This window comes from Lampetra planeri, chromosome 26 (assembly GCF_965212315.1).
Source record: "Lampetra planeri chromosome 26, kcLamPlan1.2.h2, whole genome shotgun sequence".
NCBI lineage: Eukaryota > Metazoa > Chordata > Hyperoartia > Petromyzontiformes > Petromyzontidae > Lampetra > Lampetra planeri.
Window position 1 is genome coordinate 157,575 of NC_136132.1, and position 18,152 is coordinate 175,726.

Below are 18,152 nucleotides of genomic sequence, written 5' to 3' on the forward strand. Positions count from 1 at the left end.
GTTTAAACACCAAGTAATCGTTTACAGCATGTGCCCACACGCACATATAACACAATATGGATTTATATAGGGTCTAAACGCAACCTCATCCAAAGCCGCTGTGCATAAAGAATTGGCATATTTATACATGTATAGTGGACTAATTCATAGACACTAGTCGGAGGCACTCTCTCTTGTTAATCCCGGCCTTCACAGCCATAGGGAATAACTACATTCTGAGTCAGGACAGCCAACATGCGTCGAGACCCACAGCTTAAAGAGGCGAAGACCACGACGACGGCAACACGACGACGGCAACACGACGACGGCAACACGACGACGGCAACACGACGACGGCAACACGACGACGGCAACACGACGACGGCAACACGACGACGGCAACACGACGACGGCAACACGACGACGGCAACACGACGACGGCAACACGACGACGGCAACACGACGACGGCAACACGACGAAGGCAACACGACGAGTTCCACTCCAGATGGCAGCAGCCCCGACTGTGAGTCGGAGCTCGCCTTTTATCCTCCCCAGCGTGGCCAGGCTCCGCCCTCGGCCCCGCACCCCTCTGGATCCCCCAGAAGGCTCCGTGCTTCGCCCAGAGGTCCAACTGGTAGGACAGGTTGCTATTCCCAATCCCATTGTCTACCAATCTCCCAGCGCCACGCGCTACAGTGACTCACTCATTCAATGTCACTACACATGCACACACAAACACATATCGTATCCTAATGCTCAATTAATATACATTCAAAAATATATACTTGACGTTTACTGACATTCACGTCCAGATTCCTAAGTTCAACTCTCTTGTTTATCTTTATGGTGGGTCACACCATGGTGTGTTATGCTATGCAACATTTTGACAGTCTTAGAGCTTATTTGACAATGTCTTCTCCCTTTGAAAATATCTACGGTGCAATATTGGGCAGGATTGCTGTGGCCAGTGGCATAAGCACGGTTGGCTACATATGGTGCAAAAGAAGTTCAACATACATACATAAGGATTTTAATATTATACCTGTCACAAAACAGACCATCATACTGTTTGGCGAACGTCAATGTCTGCATTTAAGAATAGTTAATACAAACGCCACAAACACTGGGGGTACGTTTTTACATCCATTTAATGAGCTTCAAATTTCCAATCGTGAACCTCACCTGGTAATTGTTTACGTTCGAGCGTGTCAATCAAGACAGCGGTGGCGAGTGAGAGAGCTTGTGTTCTGGTGTGTCCCATGGCCAATCTCGTTCAAGTTTTCATCAAGGTATGGACTTTTTATTGACAAATTAAGAGTGTTACAGATGGATCGTGATGCATCCCATTCTATTTTATTCTACAGTTTGTCAATGTGAAAAAACGACGTTTTTTTTCTTTTTTCAAAATTTCCATCAAAAAGCCCCAAAATGTACAATGATCAGGGCTGCACGGGAGATTTTTTTCCAAACATGAAAGCCACGGTGAGATGGTGTTTCTGAAAAGACTACTTAGTGCCTGCACTGTGGTTGCGGACACACAGAGCTAACATAAAACAAATTGAAATCCTGGTGCTTTGTGCGACGGAATGAAATGCCGGCGACACATTAACCAGCCTGCCTGCATATTCATTTAACGTCTCCATGGCCTTCCTTTCAATTTGGCACTCGATTCAGTCCAGAATCATTACCCTTAAATCACACATGCCCTGTCCAATTTTCAAATTACGTGAAATCACTCATGCATGCACACCACACTGTTTGGTCGTCACAACAAATATATTGTTTTTAAGCAGAACACAGGATACGTGGGTGGAAATGCTGGTCGACTGTGGAACTAGTGTGGCTGGTAGTGCGTGTGTTCCTGTTTAAAATCCCCCATGTGGGCTTCAGACGTGGGCCGTGCGAATTCCAAGGCAGAGGGCGAGCTCCCACTTCTGTATCTTGCCATCCTGGTTCGTGTCACAGCGGCGGAGCAGTGAGTCACGGAATTTGGATAAGTCCGCCACGGTCAACGATGGCTGCACTCGCAGTACGGGGGGGGGGGGGGGGTGAGAGGGGGACGGCATGCACCCGAATGAGGTTAGTGGCCCACTGCAGGGGGGTTGATGTGGGCCCTCGTGCAAGGAATGAGATGGGGTGACACCTTGTTCACTTTCACCCTCTCCTTGTAGATCAGCACTTGCACCCAGGTGCAGTTACATCTCCCCCAAACCGAAGACTAAGGTAAGTCCTCCTTCACACAACTCGTTTTCGCTATAACGCAGTTCTTCCATTTGGGAAGTTTTCGCGCAACGCGCGCGTTATAACGTGGAACACGCCCGTTATAACATGGTTTCTGAGTGGTCGACGACTAACTACTTTCTTTTGCTACACAGCTGAGCGGTCCGAAATAGTACACAGAATGATACAGTAATGCGGCGACATACCCTCAGTTATTTGTCCCGCTATCTTACTGTGTGGGCGTTCATTGTATCTTGCCAAACTTTATCGTTACATTTTTTATGGGGAAATCGTTTTACCTTAATGCGAAACTTTTCAGGAACGAATCTACCACGTTAAACGAGGACTTACTATGCACTTAATTTCTCACTGCATATTTTCTGGCTGGAGGTCGCTACGACCATTGCCAGTCAAGCGCAAAACCAGTCATGGTAGTCTTAAGTCCTTGACTCAATGCCATCGCTGAAGCTGTTTACGTACGTTGAGTGAGAGTCGTTGCCACCCCATTGTGATTTTCCCCTCTGAGCCGGACCCAGCCACTGAGGATCCCATTACCGCAGCTGGAATATCCGTGGCAACAGGCCAAGGATGTGACGACCCCTGTGCCCTCAAGGGCCCAATGAGATCAAGCTCATGCACCTTCTTCCATATCAAGAAGGTTCTTAGAGGTTTTGTTTCAGCCGGAACTTTACAAATGAAAAAAACTCGGCTTTAACTGAAAGCACTATTTTCATCCCTTAACAATATAATCCCTGACCTCCAGTGTGGGTTATTAAACCTAAATCTTAGACGGTGCCATTCGACTGGATTCCCTGATGCTTAACCTTGAATATGGTGACAACTTTTATGAATTCTGCATAGAACGTGTGACATTCCAGAGATAATAATTCCGACGGATTTAATGTCATAAGGTGTAAGCTTATTAACCTCACAGATAATTACATACATTAAACAGCGGCAATACTATTCATGAGAATATGTGCTGGGTTATATTTGGAAGCGATGACGTTTTTTTTCTTTATAATGTACAGTAATGTAATTGCAGTAATTCTTCTTAGTAATGGCACAAATCTAATTATCCGTTCAGGTTTTCGATAATTAAAAGAAAAAATCTGCTCTATAATATTAACATTTTTCTTGGTTTCTAACCTAAAGCAGGGGGTTTTCAACAGTAATCTTCAAAACTTCGCATGTTCCTCTATTTCACATTGACCAAATGTAGCCATCAATAATGTACATGTCAGAAAAAACTTGGGTCTATAACCAAATCACTCGTAATGCAACATATCTCATCGTATCTCAGCAGCTAAGCAGGCTTGAGCCTGGATAGGTGACTACCATATGCACAAAACATGATGTTATAAGCTACTTGATTATCCGCAGAGGGCAGTAGTGCAGCAATATATAAATTGTTGTAGTGTATTTTCTTGGGTCCTTCGGTAAAGTCACGTCGAAAGGTTCTAAGAAAATAACAGAAAATAACTAAAAAACTACGACGTTTCGATTGAAACTCAAGCGGTCGACTTGTGCTGCGATCGACACGTCGTAGTTTTTTGTTATTTTCTGTTATTTTATTTGAACCTATCGACGTGACTTTACCGAAAGACCCAAGAATATGAATTCCTGCAGTCACGAAAGCTTTAAGTGAAGATTTGTTGTAGTGTACTTCTATGCTCATATGTCTATGCTATCTGCCTTCACCATCCATTGACCGGCATTGTGAAGTATGGTCAAATAACCAATTACAACCCGCATAACACGTGGGTGGCTCTGATCCAGCAGGAGATTAATACATCAAGTTAAATATCACGTGAATCTGGAGGATAATGATATGTGCTGAAGCTTGCCCTAAAGTGGGCTCCAGGCACTGGAGTTAATGAAGACCAGTTATTTTACACAAAGTAAGATAAGAATGACACAGAGAGATAGACAAAGAAACACGTACATTAGGCAACATAGGCAAGTTAGAGACACCATGTTGACTGCCAAAACGAAGTTCGTGCGTCTACCTATGCCATACGTGCAACAGTGGATAGATTATGGTGGATAACGATGGTGGTGATGAGCACAGCCTCGTGTGCTTTATGCCGGTGGGTTGTGCCCTGGCGTCATTTCATGTGCGTATCGGCGCATGCCAGCATGAGTCAATAAGGTGGAGCAACGCACCCGGACTAACTCCATCATGTCCTTGACGAAGCCGTCCACCTCAGGCCCCTCCAGCACCCCGGTGCGACTCTGTGTGGGAGGTAGCGCGGACGGAGACAACCAAATGCAAGCATCGACAGTGAGACATAACGGCTTCCCTCTCTCTGATCTGTCTCATCACGAGTTGCGCAGGTTTGAGTGCCACATGAGACTCTCCACCTCGCTTTCCTCCTTTCGCTTTATGATGTTTTTTGTTCATGTTTTTGTTTTTTGTTTGTGCGGTTGCACCCGATTCAAGAGCCGAATGGCTCACAGGGCTCTACCTAAGACATGAACTTGAACTTGTCCTCAGGTCCTTTCTATTGCTTTTTCTCTTCCACTGCTGCCTCCACCCATACTGGTTCCTTCCCCCACCTCTAACCCACTCCCAGTTCCCTGGTCCTCTTCATCCGACTCCAATTCCTGACCCGGCTACCACGTCTCGCTTTCTCTATGTGCACCTAACCACATCTCTCCCCTAGCTCTCCACCGGGCTCCTCAATCAGCCCACCTATCCGGCCCCCAGACCTCTGCGTCTACCACCCTTCACCTACCCTCACCCATGCCCAGCCACAGCACCAGTCCATCTTATCACTTCACGCATGTGCCCCATACCCCGCTGCCTCTCGTTCACGTTGCTCCCATCTGTAACCCTCATTCACCATCACGCTCCGCCTTATTCCTCCTTCCCTACCCCTGCAACATCAGCTCCATTCCCATCCCGTCCCTCCATTTCATTCCGTCACGCCCTCACTAACAGCCGCTCCACCCCACCCGTTACTCCCCTTTTGCCCCTTTGTGTACCGCCGTGCGTTTGTGTTGTAAAGCGCTCTAGAAAGTGCGCTTTATAAATTCTGAAAAGAAGAGATGTTACCTCGCCTTGTATACAGGAGTGTGTGGGTTCAATCCCGACCCTGACGCCTTTATATTTGGAGTTTGCATGTTCTTTCCATGGTCGCATCGATTTTCCCCTGGGTCCTCCAGTTTTTTCCTCCACATTTAGAAACATGCGTTTCGAGTATTTGGCTGCGATACATTTCCACATGATAAGCCACTTCGTTCAGCTATCATTTGTGGCCAGGTCGCTTCTGAAAAAGAGCTATACAACTCAGTGGGCCTTACCTTGTAAAATAAACAAAATAAAATGAATCCCCCTTGCCTTGGTGGTTTTGTGGCAGCAATAAAACTTATCTCAGGTTTTTTCAGCTGTATAATCCAAACAGTTTCCCAGGAGAACTGATTTTGTGACAGTCCATCAAGGGTGCAAAATGTGTTGCCTCTGCATTCCAATCGGTAAATTAATATTACGTGGGTTTGTCACTCACCAGAAATTGTAAAACCGGGAATTTTTTTTTTCTGCATTAACATTCTCAAGTCGTGAGCCATTGTTAGTTTGTTGTTTGAGATATTTTGAATCACACATTGTGAAATGTTTCCAAGCCTGTCACAATATTATTTTCCAACAATGACTTTCTTCAAGTTTTGTCTTGTCAGGGATGGATCAAAAGTGTCAGAATTTGCAGCTCTGTTTCTAACAAGACCAAGAACTTTGAAATTGCTGTTGAAAATCGGCCAAGTACAGAATGTTTTAACCTAATATTTCAACTTGAATTGATGAAGATATGAACATAATGTGTATATGTAAAAATTCAGTCTGACATATTAATTGATTTTGCTAAATATTTGTGTTTGCAAGTGCACCAATTAATTAACACAACCAATATTTGAGATGAATTGTACCCTATCTGTGAGCTGTAATACTATGTTAATTTGCAGCAGCTAATACGTTGATTGTATTCCATTTTAATGCAATTCATGAGCTGTTGTGTAGTTATTTGTTAAAACTGCATAATGAGCATCAGGCAGGAAGCAATTATGCACAGCTAAGTGACAGCACATTATCATTTTCAAATGAAGCATGCATCACATACAGTTTATTTTTAAACATTCCCGTCATTTAACTTTTAAATCTAAATCATTACTATTTTCTGCGTGCCTGCTTCTGTAATAGGGTTCAGTTTCAATATATATGCGCAAATGTTTGCTGCACACATCAACAAGAGCCCCAGCAAATATTAAGCAAGAATATGATCAAGCGCATACATAGATTATGCAAAGAGCCTCAGCTGGCAGGGTCGGTACGCCGAAGAATGTCCTTTTAGCGCTGGTTCTGTCTCCAGGTTTTGAGCAATTCATTGATCAAATTGGCCGGTTTTCAATTAAATGAGTCCCAAAGTTTTGTTCCTCTCCATTAATGTTGATGAGAATTCGTGTGCCGCCCTGCTACAACCCCACGGACAGACGAATGGACAAAGAGACAGACGGACGGACTGAGCTCATGCATCAATGGTTTCACCATGCATTCTGGAAACATAAACAACACAAAACAGAGACATTACAGAATCTCGCCCGAGATGCCCCTTCGTACCACATCATAGTGCGAAAATATCTTCTCAAAGTCCCTGCGTCTTTCCTCCTGGCTTGCATCCTGGCAAGGCACGACAATTGTTTTTCGCAAACATGTTACTTGGCACAAGGGTGCCCTCGCCTTTGAATTCAAGTTGTGCTGCACCTTATTTCAACAAACACAGTGCATCTGGTGATAAACACGAGTAACAGCACTACTTCATAGGGTTTAGCGGCTACGCTCTACAGCATGTAACGACGTGCGTTGTGTGGCAGAATGTTCAACGTTTCGCTTCGCCACGTTTCGCTTCGCAGCACGTGAAGCGAATCATCGGACATCGTGCTGAACATTACGCGTTACAACCCGTAACACGTCGCCGAAGGAAACACGAGCCACTTAAACGGCACACGATGCATTGCCACAAACTGGAGATAGATGAATGCCTTCCATGACACAGGTCTTTAACTTGTACAAACACTGAGAGGTGGACAATTTTAAAATGCACTATCTGGGTGTAAAAAAGCCTCAACCCATGTTTACAAAGATGTGTGCACTGCGAGACTGTTTACATGAGCATGCTAGGCTAACCAAGAAGGTAAACAAATAAAATAAATACATTAAAAACACCCACGACTTTCGAAAGACACTGCAGATAAACAAATAACGATTAAGTCTCAAACCATGACATATATTCCAGAACCCTATGAAATTGTATATTTAAATCGTCATCACCAGCCATGATCTATCTACTGCTGAATGTAGGCTTCCACGAAGCTTTATCATCCCTCACGATTTTGTGATTCCACAATCTCATTCATGCAAATGAGCTGATGTCATTGCTTCATCTCCGTGGTAATTGTCCTCTCAGATGCTTTCGTCCCTCCATCATTCGTGTTGATCAGTGGCCATCGTCCCTTCTAACAATGTGTCCTGCCCAAGCCCACTCACGTTTCTTGATACTGTAGCCAATATTATGTATTGACGTGTTTTTTCTCATATCCATTTGTTTCTATTTGTGTATCCAATTGTAGTTCCAAACATTTTACTCCCCGTGCTTCTTTATCTTACTTATAATCATGGCATCATTTCAGTCAAAGCTGCCTGAGGATGAGCTCCAGAAAATATTACCCCCCTCTACCACCAACCCCTTAGAGTTACTGATACGAAGTTTGGTGAAATAGCTTTAAAAAACAGAAATCACTTCTTTACGTGCTTATCTAAAAAGAGCATACATGCATTGATGAATGAAAACACTATCCTAAAAAAATATAACTGTTACACACGGCACCTCCGATTAGCACGGGTCGCTATGTACGGTGCGAAAGAAGTTCAACATACATACGTACAATCTGTTCTGGGAAACATATTGACCCTCTGCATCAGGGCCGTTAGCTCTACATGTGTATTCGCCCTGTTAACCACTGCGGGGGTGATGATGCAAGGTGTTAGCACTCTTGCTTCTACACATGGCAGAGGGATTCACGATGGAGATGTTTGCACCCCTACGGTTATTAAAACAGCCCTCAGCCTTACCCTCTTTACAAACACTTCATTCCACGGTGTTCACGCGTTAATACCTTGTCCACATGTTACACACAGCTGTATTTGCCTCACCTCAATGCTGAACTGCAGGAGATAATTTTCCTTTAGCGACAGGATCCTGAGTGACACATACAAATGAAATACCTTTAAAAAAATGACACTTTAAAATTACGTTTAAAAAATATTACCGCTAAGCTTTAGAGCATATCGCATCGCTAAAGAATTCTGTGTGCGCGGCTTAAGCGCGAGGCTTGATGTCAGAGCAGCGGCATCAATCGTTTGACACCAAAGCCGTGCAGCAAGTTCTCACCGCGCCATGTCATTCAGATCCAGTCGGCCATCTTTGTTCTTGTCAAAGAGCTTCATCTGCAAAATGCATCAAAGACGTCCTCAAGATAAAAACGTGACTTGTACCACCTGCAAAGATATTCTCCAAAGCCAGTTCATACTTGGAGCTCGAGTAAATGCCTGCAACCGCTCACTGTTTACAATGACGTATCGAGTCTCAGTTTGATTGTTGCCAAGCGGTTCAATGGAGTTACTTTTGAATTGATGCCGAGTCCTGTAAATGCACTGGACCTGATTATATACTCGCCTCTGGGATAAAACTGAAAATCTCACAAGCACCTCATACAGATCTCATGAGCATTTCCATCACTCACCCACCTGGTTGTAGGCCCCTTACCATGGTATCAGTGTACTCTTCAAGCTTCTTCTCTTCCACCTGCCGGCTGTGGTGGCTCAACAGGTCCTTGAGGAAATTCTGCAAGGTTGAGAGGGGCACGTAGCAGTACGAATGATGGTTGTTATTTGATGGACTCTGATTCACGTGCAACAGGAGGAAATGCAGCTAGATATCAAAGACGGCCCTGAACTCACTTTTAACTCGGAGGCAGAAATGAAGCCACTAGAATCCAGGTCATACTGATGCCAGATCTGAAAAAAACATTAACAATTAAACAGTAAAAAAAAAGATTTAGAATAATAAAACCACAATAGGAACACATTGTTGTGGTGTCTTTGTGGGTAAATTTTGCTGAGTGACTGATAATCTGAGCAACTTCGACATTTCAATCCAAATCGATCATACAAACTGCGCCAGCCATTCTTATAGCAGGCTAAAGATAATGTCCATGCACATAGGACTATGGCATGATCTCCGCGTGGAGCTGTGTTCAGTGGGGAGATGCTGTGATTTGCGACAACCTTGATAAACTCCACGCTGTTGTCCAGTGACGAGGCTCGCTTGAAAATCAGCAGGAAACTCTCATCCTCAGCCAGAAGCATATTTGCCACCTGAGGGACATCATCATCACCACTGTCAATGCTGTCACCACTCTGACAGTTTATACATCATGATTCATGACCAGTCAGCAACGTACAAGAGTAATTCATCACCACAGTAATCCGAGTTGAAATTAACAACGGCTAATTCAAATGTTGAGGGTGCTGCCATGGTTTTAAGAGAGGTTACCGGTTCAATTAAATCTTCTGGCAAGGCAGATGAAACAGTGGGAAAGTTTATTATATACCCCCTGCCCCTGCAGTATAAATGGGTTTACCACAGTTAGTCGATCGGCAGGTTGCACGTGTAGGGTAACGGAAAGGTTATTCCACTTCTTCCAAGATGTCTGGCCAGCGTGGAAGAGTAGACCAAATGCCCTCTATAGGGGACACCCTAGTGCTCCCTCTAGTGGAGGCGTTTCTTCCATCAGTGGTATGAGCCAAAAATTACAGGGCTGAAACCTTTTCTTCTTATTGACATTTTAATATTGGGATAGGAGGGCACATGCATGAGAGTACGTCCACAGTGGAGATGGAGCTATGAGATCTGCTTGTGTGCGGGAGAGAGATTGATCATTGCATTACGAGACCATGAAGCATGCTGATGGTTTAGAAGGCTTCCATCCAGCAGTGGATAGATCATGGATAATGATGGCGACTGCTAATGCTACATCAACACAGTTAATGCTATTAATAATCTCTATTACCACCCTCCAAAGGGATTTTAATATGGCTGTTATGACATGGTATGCTCTATTAATCTGTATGTATATATCTATTAGCACTATGTATGACAGAAGAGGAATTAATTTAAATATTTCTTCATCCTCCCTTGCCACATGTTCCACATAACCCCTAAGTAGGTCAGATGGAGCATGACTTTTCCATCAGAAATACCACACGTCTGTTCCTACATTAAACATTATGACAGTATTATTACAATAGTAATGCACAACCCTTTGTCAACCCAATGCTGGATGAAGGCCACTCCCTGCAATGCTGGTCTGTGCTAGTTGGTGAAGGGATGAGGTGCCCAAGACTAGTTCAGATTATCACCCGTCACTGGTGTTTGCCGTGGCTGGGAATCGATGTCGAGTCGTTTGGGGCAGTTTTCCTCAATTAAGTGAATACATTACATTCTTATAAGCTGGTGTCTAATTATTTTGAACAATGCGTTGCTCATGATTTAGCGCGTGTGTTTTAATTGTCCCAATGCTATGCAACCCATGCTAGAAGCTTCCGTACCAGCCCAGTGCCTGAAGGCTGTGGAAACATGGCAACAGGGCCTCCCTCGGTTCCTTGCCCGGCCAAAGCCGCTCGGCTGGCGACTGATTGTTTGGTAGCAAATATGTTGCACGGGCTAGGGTCTGGAGCTTGCAATTTCACCTCGGACAGGTGCAGCCTTCCGTCAGCAGACTCATCGTAGATGGACATGAGGTTACGCTTCACGGTCTCCACCTTCTCGTCCGACACGCACTCCTTGGCAGCCAGCAAACCAAAACACGGGCAGTTAGAGGCAGTTAACAACTGATTTTACTTATCGCGTGATATCAGCCGCTTGTGCGTGCGTGCATGCGATCAATTGTGAAAGCCAAAGTTCCGACCCCTGCTTGTTTGAGTAGATGCTTGAAAAATTCGTCGAGTTCTTTGCCTTCAATGTAACCATTATCTGACAGGCACACACACACAGCAGGGTTGTAATGAGTCTGTGTGCGAGAAAACATCTGCGCATCTCAGTCACATGAAACACACATCTGGCAGTAGCAGGTCGAGAGCACGATAAATTGGAATCAAATTTCAAATTTGTGTTCCTGATAAATATACCATGAATATAAACCGTAAATTAAATAAAAATTAAGGAATTGAACGCTTAGAAAGAAAGACTAACATTTGTCAATGTTTTTTGAATATGCTCATTTTCCCCCATTTTCAATGTCACGAATTAGTTTTTAGGAAAATACGCTTTATAACTTGAATCAACATAAGACACGTTTACAATTTTCAGCACACAAAATAAATGTTTTCCTTTGGAAGTTGATACAACTGTGGAGGCGGGAAAAAAAACCTTCTAAATGGATTCACCGCGGCGTTGTGCGGTCACGCCCATGAATTCGCATCCCGAGTGATGAATAACACCCAGCTTGTTCATACAGCAGCATCTGGAGTCAACAGATGTCGCAGCTGTTTACTCTGCGACTTGCCCGCTCACCAATGTCCCTGGTACAACACGCGGCTAAATGCATTAAGTGCTGCGACTCGGCCTTCATCTTGGATAAACGTTCAGGAGTGCCCTCTCCAGCTTCGCATCACTTTTACAAGTCCGCATGGCAGTCAGTGTTAGTTTATATTACACACGAGAAACGTCACTGCGATACGCGTGAATCATGTGCGGTTATGTAAGACACATGCAATGTCTACCACGTGCTGGGTGCTAAAACACCCCACAGTCACCATTAATTTTCTTATTTATTAATCACATGCCATTGTAAGATGGACTTTGCAGCGATACTATGTTACCTAAACCTACAACACCACTATAATCACCCAGGAATGTCTGTCCTTAACGCTCGTGACGTCACTCCACATCGACCAGCCCCCCTCATTAATAATCATGAGCAGGTGACGTCCTCCAAATGGACACCCCCCACCCCTCCTCATTCATAATCATGAGCGGGTGACGTCACTCAATATGGAGTACTCCCCCCCCTCACTAATAATCATGATCAAGTGACGTCACTCCACGTCGACCAGCCCCCTCATTAATAATCATGAGCATGTGACGTCACTCCACATGGAGCACCCTCCACCTCATTAATAATCATGAGCATGTGACGTCACTCCACATGGAGCACCCTCCACCTCATTAATAATCGTTAGCGCTGTTGTTGAGACATCAAAGTAAAAAGGACGTCGTGATGAACAAGGGATTATAACTTTTAGGTCTGTGTCACCGCGCCCCCATACATTGCACACGCATTGATGCAATGGATATCACGTCGCGGTCTGCTTTTCACTTGTAAGATTCAGATTTACTGCAATACACCCGTCCTTGGACGAGCAAAAGGCTAGTTTTTAATACCAACTGATTGTTTTACAGTACTTGAATGCCATTCACAGACTCATTAGGCTAAAAGTTGGCTTCATGAATTTCTGGTGTTCGTGCTTACATTGTATGCAATTGGACAAGGCCAAAAGCTATCCAAGAGAAAAGAAAAACAATACCACCAAACGATTGAATGTGCCCAATCTCGTCAGATCTCGGCAGTTCAGCAGGTTTGAGCCTGCAGGGTAGTGCTTGGGTGCTGATAAAAACAAAGATCATCCAGAGACCCTGAACAGACTGTTGGGGCAAGTGCTGTGAGCGAGCACCTATGAATGCCGGTACGGCGCACGAGGGGGTGGGCAGCACCACACTCGGCCGCCTTTGTCCCCCTAGTGGCGATGTTTACACACCATACTAGGTACTTATTTGAGGCTTAGTCGACCTAGAGGAGGCCCGGGACCAGTTCAGATAATCGGCACTGGTGTTGGCCGTGAGCGGGAATCGAACTCGGGTCGACGGCGCAGCGCACTAACCGTTGTACTACCACTCCCACCATGCATAAACAGGATGCCACAGGGATGTGGAGCTTATGTGGTGAGCAGCGGATACCAATGCAGAAGAAATGTATTGTTGTACTGTACTTCTACGAACCCGCAACTATGCTCCCCACATTCACCAACCCGTACTGACCGGTGTGGTGAAGTATAGCAACATAACCATCACGACATGCACGACATGGAGAGGCTATCATACAGCATTAGATCAACAAAGAGCTGTACATGTGTTGTGGGTTCCACGGAGACAGACTAGAACTTGGAGGCAACACGTTTATGATAACACCCCAACAGGGTAACTGCATAAACGTACACTTGGTTAACTAGATCACAACGGGGTAACTACATAACCGGGTCAGTCAGTAACATACTGTTTGACCCGGTTATGACCCACGAAGCCGAGCGTAAACATGGAAGGCCAAAGACCGAGGACCGAGGATCGAAGAGACGTAGCACCGACGGGTTGATTCCAGAAGACAGCCGCGATTGCTCTCGGGCCATCCCTCTTATGCTGCCGAGCGTGGCCTTGCTCCGCCTCCGGCCACGCCACCTTCTCGATCTTTCCAGAAGGATCTGGAGCCAGCATCACGTGTCCCTCAAGCCCCCTTTTGGGCCCCCTTGCTACCCCGTGCCAATCACGTGCCCTGTCGGGTTCACCCAGACGGTCAAGTCCTCACCCGACCTCTCTCTCACTGTCACCAGGACCATGCCCCCTCGGGCCCGCTTCCATGGCATACCCACTCTGGTGCCAGAGAGAGGCCCAAGACACACAGCTCCACTCTTGTGACAGTAGCTGGCGCTAAACGTCATAGTGACTACACATGTACACGATGCGGTTTACCTATGATGGTCAGGAGGGTACCACGCCTATTTACTCATTTTATAGTTGAAATACAAGAGAGTAAAGGGTAATGCGATCCATTTATAGATACCCCACTAAAACATCAGGGAGATCTTGATGAGAAAACAACATTTTATTTCAAAGCCTAATCATGTATGCCTCTAATCTCAATTTACTAATGATATATTTAACACTTCCTCTAAGAAGATATAAAGCCATCGCTTTTCACAATATGTGTTATGTTACCAGATAAGGTTTTTCAGAAGCGACCTGTCACAAATGATCGCTAAACGGAGTGGCATACCACGTGGAAATTTATATCTGCCAAAAATTATATCTGCCAAAATGTGGAGGTGAAAGGCGGAGGACACGGATACAAATCCACATGACCACGGGGAGAGAGAAAGACGCCATGGTCGGGATCGAGCCCACAACCTCCTGTATACCAGGCGAGCGAATTAAAATCTCACCACCGTGGTGCCTATTCAGAACGAATTCGCTATCAATGTTCAGGCTGATATGTGCACACTCTTCTAAGAACAGTCGTTTTGCAGGACATCAAACCTCCGTGTTGGAATATTGAACAGGTTGTGAATTACAAACCTGGACTGCTTTTGCTATCTTCCTCATTCACACGCACGCATTATCCAATATCAAAGACACCCCATATAGCCTTAACAGGATTTGGGGGCAAGTGATGTTAGCGAGAACCTATGAAGGCCGTACCAGTTATTGAGTTCAGGCTGAGATGACTCAGGACCGGTTCAGTTATTTGTCACCGATGTTGGTCGTGAGTGAGAATCGAACTTGGGTCGTCGTGTTCGTTGCGAGGTGTGGTAAACCCCTACACACTACCGCTCCCCAAATATCACACGCGCACATTCGTTCATTTTCCCACCGCGACCCTGAATAAAACATGTATTGTAGGTGCAATCATCGTCCTTGTACCGTGCAAATCAAACATTGACCCAAAGTAATTAGGCCGTACCATCACGTATGTATTGCTCTTGGACAACACAAGGATATGCTATTGATTTATAACAGTCGTGGCCTTAACAGCTGTTACCATGCACAGAAAAATACGGTACACGTGTTAGCCAATATAACAAGCCAATCGCGTGGGGTTCGGACTCTCACTCGCTTGCAATTCAAACAATGCCGAGCAGTGGATTGACTTGACCTGTCAATCCACTACTGGATGAATGCATCCCATGCCAAGTCAGTCATGGGGTAATCTGATCATACTTCACCACGCTGGTTAGTGTGCCTTGATTAGTACGCAATATAAAGTCCAGTAGAAGTTGTCTTGATAAATTCGACCACATCGCTCACACCTTTTTGCCTCTGATCAAATGACCTAAAATTATCCCGATATGAGTAGTGCTTGGATGAGCGACCATGGTACATAACATGCGTTTACAGGCTGTGCAGCAAAATCAATTGTACTGTATACGGAACTCTCTCGTTGATGCTACCTGCAATCACCTAACGGCACTGACAAGCGTGAAGTATGGTCAAATATACCCCATGACCAGCACGGTGAGGAGGCTGTCCACCCTCCTCACCACGTAGACCCCATCCTATAACACCTGTTATGTATGGCAATCGCTTAATTCAAGCACTATCCAGGCTTAGGTCTGCTTAGCTTCTGAGATTGGGCGAATTCCGGGGTGATTTCTTGCACAAGGCAATTTGTTCAGAAGCGAAATGCCAATGTTGAGGTCTGTTATCCACGACGAGAGGGCTTCAAGGGCTGAAATTTTGCTATTTTTCCAGTGAAGGGGCGCAGACGACAGTGGGTTTACTAGACGGTCCATCGTTGGAGTTGCATGGCCACAATCGCATGACTGTGGCTTGTCTTTAATGTTTCCATTTATGGGTTTACTATATACTTCCACTATATATTGTGCAGTGCAAATTATGCTTAATTTGCATTCAAATTTTTTTTTTATTATTAGAAGGGGTGTGTTATAACTTATAAGCAATATGTAGCTAGGAGAAATGCGTTATATGGCTTTGATGTGTGGTTGTAAGTGTTGTTGGGGAGCAGAATTATACGCAACTGATGTGTGCAATAGTATGCAAATAATTGCAACAGTGAAAGTCTGGTTTGGCGTTCTGCAGGTACAAAGTCTGCTCATATATGTGTTGTCCTATCACGTACTAACGACCATATAAAAGTAAGTTGCAGAGGACTACATGCCACGTGTGGATAATAAAACATTTCAATTTATACATTAATAAAATGTCTGTGGCAACATTGATTTTATGCCCTCAAAATATACATTTATACACGAACGAGAATCAAAGTAGAGCGACTGAAAACGAGACTATATCAAGAAATGTTTTCAGAAACTTTTAGATTGCATTTCAAATCTCACCCTGAAGTTAGAGATCATGTACAATCGTGATAAGATATAATTTTTGCACGTTTTCTGTATTAACTATATTTATACGGAGGAAAGACAAGACAAAAGAGTACGTGAATGAGAACACATACGCAGGTTGAAGACAATTTTAACTTAAGGAACGCTTTGGCTGGACACGACGCAGGGAAGAGATGATGGCCCATGGTAAAGACTCATAATGGAGTGGAAGGCAAGAAATGTAACGATTCCAAGATCACGACCACCGAGGAGATGGAACAATTAAATCTGCTCCTTTCAGATGTTGAGTGGATTATTACATCATTGTGGAATCGTGAGAGCCCTTCACTCAGCAGTCGATTGACAATGGCTGATGGTGATGAGATAGAAGTCACTGAATCGTCGAATATTTGAGTTAGTGAATAGGTATTTACATTCAAAACACGTTAACAACCACTTGGATGTTAAATTCGAATATTCTCTCACAATGCTTAGCCTCTTGAGCTATGACGAGATCGTACGCACCATTACTCGACAGTCATACACACATCATGCATGAACTCTACTCGTGGCCTTTTCTCCGAATGTACAAGAAGTCACCCCTACCATCGGCGTCAAACTTCTGCCAGACCTCCAGCAAGCCCTGGGAGTCGAGTTGGCCGATGGCGAGACGCTCCATGGCCGTTGCAGCGAGAACCGCCAGAGGTCGAGAACCGAGTCGAGGGTGGAGACAGAAGATAAGGACGCCTGGGGTGGGGTGCTAGGAACACGCAGCGAGGGCGAGTCGACGAGGATGATGATGACGAGTAGGAGGAGCGGCGTGCCGGGTGGTCCCGTGTCCCCTCTTATCTGGCCGTGGAAGGTTGATAATGGCACGGGCGCAGGCGCACTGCCGCCGGTGCAAATAAGCGCTCGTTTGCCAGAGTGCGTTCGTGCGTAATTGCGCGCGGGGTGAGCGACTCACTCTTGGCTCTGCTTGGGTGTACGGTTACCGGGCTGCAATCTGCCTCATTATCGTCCATTAGTAAATGAATGAACGCCACGATGAAACAAAACAGAACCCCGCGCTGATTGTATGTGTGATTGTATGTGTGTGTATGTTATTGTAAGTGGATGCATGCAGGTGGGGATCGGTAGTGCGCCTCGAACCCGGCGACACGAGTTCGATTCTCGCTCACGGCCAAGACCAGTGAAGGTTATCTGAACCAGTCCTGGACCCCCGCGCCCACCCCCTGGTCGTATCAGCCTCAAATGAGAATATGATGCGGTGTGTAAACATCAGCACTGGTTAGACAAAAGCGGCCGGGCGTGGTGTTGCTCAGCCGTTCGTTTTCCATGTAGGCCTCGATGGGTGCTGAGTGTGGCTATATTCAATTTCAGTGCGCTCCTTATTGAACCAGGTTCTCACTCTATCTTCCCACTGCTGTGTCCAATAAGGTCCCTCGTCATAAATAAATCAGTTGGCACGATTACAATAACACAACATTTAGTCATATCAATCTATCGGCCTTCCGTATCAATGTATTTTTTTCCCAGCAGGTACAACTCTGGACCGGTTTAGCCTTCTGAGTCTATCACAGTCATGCCTGTTAAACAAACGTAGGATCGTGTGCCTGAAGTTTTATTGCGATTCAGATTGCCTATGTTGCAAAGCACACCTGAGTGAACATAGCGACGCAAAGCTAAATAATAGTGATTGGATATTTATCGATGGCATTTATCTTCATTGGT

General features: G+C 45.1%; 1 protein-coding gene across 2 annotated transcripts; it reads right to left on the reverse strand.

Moving 5' to 3' along the window:
• Positions 1 to 1,110: 1,110 nt before the first annotated feature.
• Positions 1,111 to 17,271, reverse strand: LOC144727822 (secretagogin-like). 2 transcript variants are annotated; one of them, XM_078606958.1, is made up of 11 exons: positions 17,028 to 17,271; positions 11,222 to 11,286; positions 11,004 to 11,096; positions 9,540 to 9,629; positions 9,213 to 9,269; positions 9,019 to 9,096; positions 8,644 to 8,699; positions 8,406 to 8,451; positions 6,813 to 6,872; positions 4,367 to 4,435; positions 1,111 to 1,998 (listed from the first exon to the last, which is right to left on the reverse strand). In XM_078606958.1, exons 1-11 carry the CDS (start codon positions 17,098 to 17,100, stop codon positions 1,867 to 1,869), a joined length of 819 nt encoding a protein of 272 aa, XP_078463084.1. In that variant the 5' UTR covers positions 17,101 to 17,271; the 3' UTR covers positions 1,111 to 1,866. The 2 variants fall into 2 exon arrangements, with proteins under 2 accessions (XP_078463084.1, XP_078463083.1); XM_078606957.1 differs by lacking the exon at positions 17,028 to 17,271 and adding an exon at positions 13,641 to 13,815.
• Positions 17,272 to 18,152: the final 881 nt, after the last annotated feature.

What these genes read in the sequence shown, in the direction of transcription:
- LOC144727822 (XM_078606957.1), bottom strand. Translation starts at nt 13,800, where the DNA reads ATGCTGGCTCCAGATCCTTCTGGAAAGATCGAGAAGGTGGCGTGGCCG. An exon ending in TCTTCGATCCTCGGTCCTCG is followed by an intron (nt 11,287 to 13,640) that starts GTCTTTGGCCTT and finishes TGTGCCTGTCAG; the next exon opens with ATAATGGTTACATTGAAGGC. An exon ending in GATCTGAATGACATGGCGCG is followed by an intron (nt 8,452 to 8,643) that starts GTGAGAACTTGC and finishes TGTGTCACTCAG; the next exon opens with GATCCTGTCGCTAAAGGAAA.